The sequence below is a fragment of the Myotis brandtii genome, unplaced genomic scaffold (genome assembly GCF_000412655.1).
Source record: "Myotis brandtii unplaced genomic scaffold, ASM41265v1 scaffold43, whole genome shotgun sequence".
NCBI lineage: Eukaryota > Metazoa > Chordata > Mammalia > Chiroptera > Vespertilionidae > Myotis > Myotis brandtii.
The window spans coordinates 1393619-1400971 of NW_005366455.1; the positions used below are offsets into that span (position 1 = coordinate 1393619).

The window sequence follows — 7353 nt, forward strand, 5'->3', positions numbered from 1 at the left end:
ATGTGGGTAAAAGCATGGCATGCCCCGAATGGTTTCATTCTCCCAGGCATTAGTCTGAACTAAAGCTCTGTGATAGTTTCCCCTCAGAGCAACATGGCAGGAATCTCCTGAGAACGTGTGTGTGGCCCAGACTCAAGCTGCCTGTAGCCTGGGTTGCCGTCATCAGCCCCAAACTTGTAGCTTATTAGCGTTAATCTGTTTTCTTCTAGAATCTAGAAGTAAACAGAATGCTGCTTTAGCATTCCTAGGACGTTTCCTCTGCCTGCTACAGATCAGAGACAAACTAAATTGTCTTTTTCTCCTTCTATCAGCGTGCAGCGTTCTGACTACTTGAATACGTTTGAGTTCATGGACAAACTCGGAGAAAACTTGAAGATAAAACTAGCTCAGGCCAAACTTTAAGGTCGTTCCTCGGCTTAGGAGGACAAGTGTTTTTTGGTAACTAGTCCACTGGTTTACATTTTTCTGTATAACACTCAAGGGAAGGGCAAAATCAATTTTGTAATTTGTTTAGAAGTCAGAGTTTATCTTTTCTATAAGTTTACAGCCTTTTTCTTATACATACTGTTAATGCCACTTCAAGAATGTGGCTGGGACTTTGTAACTTTAAATTTTATTTTCTACTAATAGCTTAGGAATTACTTTAGTGCTGTTCATACATACCCTGTCACTTTTTCTCATGTTCCAAAATAAACGACCAAAATGAAGAGTGCTTGAAAAGTAAATGATAGCCACAGTTTTGGTCCCTAAGAGTGTGTAAAGTTGAAATTCACTCCCTACCCCACTCACCATGGCCTGGGCTCCGGGTGCTGTTGGTGTAACAGGTGTCCCACCATGTGAGGTCCAACCGCACCTTAAACTTGCGCAAGAATTGTAACGAAGAGCGTGGGGGCAACTACAGCGTGTTGAAGACACAGCAGTCACTTGTGTAAAGAGCTCCAACGGAATGTTTCGAAGTGTTAAATGTTTCTGAGGCCGCTGGAGAGTTCGGAATCCAGAATAATACTCCCTGGGGGCTTGTCCTCTGTGCTTGTCTCCTCCTCCTGGCCTGTGGGGCCTACGCGTTATGCTGCCCCGAACAGCGCCTTTCATTCAAGTGCAATAATACGAGCTGCACCTTTTTGGGATTTCTGGCCTGTTTTATTTCCTTTCTATAAATGTGATTTTTCAGAAGTTGATTGTAAACACTATTCTAGTCTGTTCTTCCTCTGAACTGTTAATCTTGATTAAAATTAAGTGCTAATGACCAATCGGGTTTCTATTTCTCGAGTGTACTTTAGTTGCCAGGCACCATGCCAGGTCCTAGCCATAGCAATTTGATTTTGAAAAAGCTCTGCCCTTATCCATTTTACTATGGGGGGAAAGGGATAAGTAAACAGACAGTGAAATGTGGTCCCTACAGTGAAAAGGAAAGAAGATCAAAGATAGGACAAAAGGGGTAATTGGAATATTAGGGAGTCAAACCTACGTACATGCTAAGGAGTTATGGCATCATTATTGTATAAGTTAATAGGGAGCCAGGGAAGGCTTAAGAAGGGAGGGGCATGATCCGATTTTCATCTTGAAAAATAGCCCTCTGGGCAGCTTTTATGAAGAAGGAACAGTGGTGGAGGGAGAGAGAGGGGAGTGGTTGAGGAAGGAAGACCAGTTAACGAGAGGCTATTGTAGTATTTCAGGTGGGAAATGATGAAGATCCGAACTGAACTCACAGTGGCCCAGAGAATGGGGTAGATCCTGAGGAAAAGAAAATTGAATCAGTGGGGACTGGTGGGTCCCAGGAGATGGGATGGCGAGAAGGGAACAAGTCGGGTTTCCCGTGTCCAGCTGCAGGCCTGGAGAAAGGCTGGTCCGCACCCAGCAGTATCGGTGTATTCTGGGGAAGGAAGTTGAGGCAGTGAGAGGCTCTGGTCCAGCTTCCACAACACATCAGTGGCTGTTCTGGCCTAGAACCCAGGGATTCTGATAGCTGAGCACATTTTCAGGTTGTATTGGAAGAAGAAAGCATCACATGGAACAAAACGACTGCATTGGATTGGGTGATCAGATGAGTATCTGTGGCAGCAAAGCCCTGCTCCAATATCGGATTTAGCATTTTCCCAACAACCAGTGTTCTAAGATGATCAGCAAGTGAACAGATGCTGACCAATGCACCCAGAGACGGATGGTTTATTTTGTAACAGCATCGGGATCAGAGTTGTTGACCCAGAAAATGACTGATGCTCAGCACATCCCTGAAGACAGCAGGATCTGGGGACAGAGAAGAGGAGAGTTCTGGACTTGGAAATTCTCTGAATTGCCAGCACTCTTCCTTAAGTGGAATTTTTAACACAATATTTAAAATTTAATCTTAGCAGTTAGAATCACAGCTTTGCTGTCCTTTGCCTAATACATACAATCCTGAGATGCTCCTGACAGGTGATTTCCCATCCTCCATTTGAATATTTCTATAATAAGAATTTCCCCCAAATTAAGGGCCTTGTCTCTTCCTGTTAAGAAGGAGATAAGATTAGGAACTAATAGAAAAATATTAAGGAAGTTAGTTTTTAGATAAATACTGATTTAAAACTTGTACTTTTATCACCTCCCTCTTAGAGGTTTTATTTCATAGTTCCTATTTTTAATATTAGGGAGAATGTAGCATCCAAATTGTTAATTCCTCTGGGACCAGAAACTTGAACAACTGACTTTGGATGGTGTCTTAGACTCTGAAAGAGGTAAATTTTGCAAACATTGCAGCATTGTCTGTAACATTAAATTCGATATTTTAAATTTACAGAAAAAAATGTAAGAATAGTATGGAGAAATCCTTTATCAATTTTTTAAACTTACACCATTGCTATATTCTTTTCTGTTTTCCTCTCTTCATACACACACACCTTCCCCCCCCCCCCCACCCCCCCCCGAACCTCAGAGTAATTTGAAGATCGTGTACCCTTTATCCCTAGATAATCAAGTATGTATTTCCCAAGAAGAACAATGACATTCTCTTATATGACCATAATATGGTTATCAGAATGAGGAAATTGAATTCATACACCACAATATAGTTCCTATTCACATTACAGCTGCTCCAATCATCTCTACAGCTTCTCTTCCAAGACCCAATCTAGAGTCATGTGTTGCATTTACTAGTAGTTGTCTATATCTCTGAAGTCTCCTTGTGTCTGAAACAGTTCCCAAACCTTTCTTTGTCTTTCTAGACCTTGGTATTTTTGAAGAATACAGGCTAGTTATTTTGTAGAACTCCCTCAACTTGGGTTTGTCTGGTGTTTCCTTGCAATTATATTTCAAGTTTCGCATGTTTGGCAGGAATGCTATGACGTGATACAGTGTCCTCAGTGTATAATAGTGGGAAGAGGAAAGGTCCTATAATGATGGTTTGTCTCAATACTGGTGAAGTCAGCTTTGCTCATTTGGTTGCGATAGTAGCTGCCTTGCTTCTCCATTCTGCATTTACTATTTTTCCCCTCTGTAAACTTAAGTAACATGTGGGGGGATGCTGTAAAAATATGCTGTACATCACCAAAATTCACCCATAGTCTTAACATTTATTGGTGATTTTATAATTCTATCATAGTCTATTTTTAGCTGTATTGGACTTAAAGCTTTCATTTAATTTCTGAGTGGGTATTATTCTCTTCCTAGTTGTACAGAACAACTTTCCCATCTCTGCATTTATTTACTCATTTACGTTAGTATGGATTTAAGGTTTCTTGCTTTATTCAATGAGTTATACTATCATGCATTTTGGTGCTCAGATTGCCTCAAATTTCACCAGTGGGAAGCCATCAAGCTGGGTCCTGTCAGCATCGTAACATGAGTATTTTGCGAGCAGTTAATTGGGTAAAGAAAGCTACTGTCTTGTATATTAGGCTGCCTAGTAGCAAGACAATTTTTAAGTGAGGTTTCCTCTGAGGAGCTTTACACACTGTCTTCCTTTTCTACCAATAGAACAAATTCCTCCTTGCCTTCCTTTCCAGATTAGACCCCCAAGTGGCTCAGCAGAAAGGGCTGGAGGATGCCATAAGAGACTGGGGACTTACGTAACAAGGTAGTGTTGGCCTTAAAGGACAGATCTGAGTTAGAAGCAAATGAAGGTACTAGAGTGTTCGGATCACCAGTTGCTGATCCTTTGGAGAGATGAATAGATCTACTTTTGGTTTTGTATAGTTTACTGTATCCATTTTACATTACAATAAAAAGGTTAAAAATATATTAGGAAATCTGTTTTGAATCCTTTGGGCCAATCACATTCTTCTGGGTGAAATCCAAGGAATTTCTCTCCAGCGTTGGCCTACCCTCCTGAAAGCCTTTTGGATTACCTCTGATAGAGGGACTCAATTCCAGTCACATGGTCTTTAACTTTTTCAAATACAAGCAAGAAGGTGTCTCTCTGAAATGTCCCTGTGGTTTCACCTGGATTGTACACAAAGAATTATGAGTAGAAATGCCTGAGGGTCTTTAGTTAGCTTTTGGGACTTTCCTTCTCTCACTTGATGAATCCATGGCACTTTATTGTTAGGAGAATTTGGGTTGTTTAAAGCTTTCATTTGATCTTTGCCTGGGACTTATTCTATTCCTAGTTGGCCTTGCATTGTTTTGCCTTATGCATTTTTTATATGTTCAGAGACTAAGCTTCAAGATATTTTCTAACTGAATCACATTTTCCTATTTTCAAGCCACAGAATTTTTCTCCTACTTTTTTTCTACTTCAGGAGCATTTCCCTACAAGGTTTTGATACTGAAAATTTCCCAAGTAAAATGTTTGAAGTACATGATAGAAACTGAAAACTTTGAATTTTTATTCCAATATTTTAGAGTTACCCATTTAAAAATTTCCATATTTCCTAGTTATAGTTACTCCATCTACTAGAATTACTCGATGAAGTTTTTTTTCAAACATGTTTCTATTTTTATTGCTTGAAATAGTTGGTGACTTGTTTTTTCCTGCAAATTAATTACCACACCTTGTACTATTCCATGAAAACCTACAACTTGGATCTTAGCCACAGTTTTTAATCTGTTTTTTCCAGCTGGATCAAATTCTTTATATGAGGGGATTTTTTTCTTATAACTTTGAACATACTTTACCCAATAAATAGATTTGAGCATGTCCTCTAATCCTGACACTTTTTGGGGATATCAGTGTTCCATAAGACCCACAACCTCTCAATGAGGATACTTCTCTTACAAGTCAGCTGCACCAGGAACTGGAATTGTACCAGTGCTAAGAGCCAGACAGCTTGGGTTCTGAGTCATTGGGTTTGTTACAGTGTTCTATAAGATTCTTTACTATTATGATGGAAATGCCTTCTCAGAATTTCTTTGGAGTTAGCTTGGGTCTCATTTTCCATGAGTACATTCTTTTAAAAAATCTTTTTTTGGAAAAAGTATTTTTATTGATTTCAGAGAGGAAGGGAAAGGGGGAGAGAGATAGAAACCTCAAATGATGAGAGAGAATCACTGATCGGCTGCCTCCTGCACCCCGCCCCTGCTGGGGATTGAGCCACCAATCAGACGTACCCTGACCAGGAATTGAACCGTGACCTCCTGGTTCATAGGTCAACGCTCAACCACTGAGCAACACCAGCCGGGCTATGAATACATTCTTCAAATGTCCTACAGCTATGGCAAGATAAGCAACATCTTTATCTGTGCAATGGGTGCTTTAATCCCTGCCCTTTTGCACAGTTGTGATTAGCTCACCTGATTCAGTGATATGAGTTCCATTTCCTCAGATAGTTGCTGGAAAAGTATCAGGTCTTGTGTGATTGCTTCACAAACTCCCAGCAGAGCACAGGAGGAAATTTCAGATACATCAGAGGATGGAATTTTCCTATTCACATATTTTTTCCTAGTCCAATTCTCCATTTTGGGAAGTAGTTTGAGCTCACAACTTTGTTTTTCTCCAGCAATGGATTCACTAGTGATTGTGTGTGCAAATTGTATCATTTGCATTGTACATGAAGCATTAACCCATTTGGATTCTCAATTGCATTTGGAATGTTTTCAAAGCTTCCCATAAGAAACAAAGACCTGCTTGTGATACCTTCTCAGAGCCAAGAAGATATAAACCTTTACATTTGAAATAGTGTGCATGTGGTTATTTTAATTATATAAAGTGTCAGAAACCTTCAAGGTATAGCAGGCCACTATCCTATATAATAAAAGCCTAATATGCTAAGTGTCCAGTCATCCAGTTGTTCGTTCAACCATTCAAAGCGTAATATGCTAATGATATGCTAAGGCCGCTCAACCGCTCGCTCTGACGTGCACTGACCACCAGGGGGCAGACACTCCGACTGGTAGGTTAGCTTGCTGCTGGGGTTCGACCAATTGGGACTGAGTGAGATGGGCTGGACTCCCCTGGAGCCCTCCCTCGTCCCTCCCCAGCTGGCCAACCTCCTGCGTCCCTCCCCAGCCCCAATCGTGCACCTTTGGGGTCCCTCAGCCTAGCCTGCACCCTCTCCCAATCCGGAATCTCTCAGGGATGTTGGAGAGCTGGTTTCAGCCCAATCCCACTCACGCAGGAGCTGCCCCCTGGTGGTCAATGTGCTCCCACAGGGGGAGCACCGCTCAGCCAGAAGCCAGGCTCATGACTGGCAAGCGCAGTAGCGGTGGTGGGAGCCTCTCCTACCTCCATGGCAGCACTAAGGATATCTAACTGACAGCTTAGGCTCGCTCCTCAGACATCGAACATCAGTTGGACATCCCCTGAGGGCTCCCAGACTGAGAGAGGGTGGAGACCTGGCTGATGAAACCCTCCCCCGCAATGGGCCTCTAGTTTTGCCTATAAATGGCATAGTAGAAATCAAGTCAATGGGTTTATCTTTTATGTAGCTGATATCATGTGTTTTCTTTGATATAAACTCACTGGGTTCAAAGCCATAGAATAAAACTATTAAGCCACTGCTTTAACCATGAGGTAATCTGATCTTGCAATAGATGTTATCATACACTACTAAGAAAAATCTGTCAAAAGCCAGTGATGAGCCCTAACTGGTTTGCTCAGTGGATACAGCATCGGCCTGCGGACTGAAGGGTCCCAGGTTTGATTCCATTCAAGGGCATGTACCTTGGTTGTGGCACATCCCCAGTAGGGGGCGTGCAGGAGACAGCTAATCGATGTTTATCATTGATGTTTCTAACTCTATCCCTCTCCCTTCTTCTCTGTAAAATCAATTTAAAAATATATTTTTTTAAAAAGCCAGTGATGAGAAGAAAATCTTGAAAGCAGCAAGAGAGAAGCTACTTTTCATGTATAAGAGATCCTCAATAAAATTAACTGCTGATTTCTCATCAGAAACCATGGAGTCCATGAAGCAGTGGGATGATATATTCATATTGCTAGGC

General features: G+C 41.4%; 1 protein-coding gene across 3 annotated transcripts in view; it reads left to right on the forward strand.

Annotated features, from left to right (window-relative positions):
- The window catches only part of IDH1 (isocitrate dehydrogenase 1 (NADP+), soluble), a 20729-nt gene extending 19479 nt beyond the window's left edge, over positions 1-1250 (forward strand). For all 3 annotated transcript variants that reach the window (XM_005874209.2, XM_005874208.2, XM_014546071.1), the window contains one exon: positions 312-1250. In XM_005874209.2, coding sequence (XP_005874271.1) covers positions 312-402 — 91 coding nt within the window. In that variant the 3' untranslated portion in view covers positions 403-1250. The remainder of the gene's footprint in view (positions 1-311) is intronic.
- The last annotated feature ends 6103 nt before the right edge of the window (positions 1251-7353 follow it).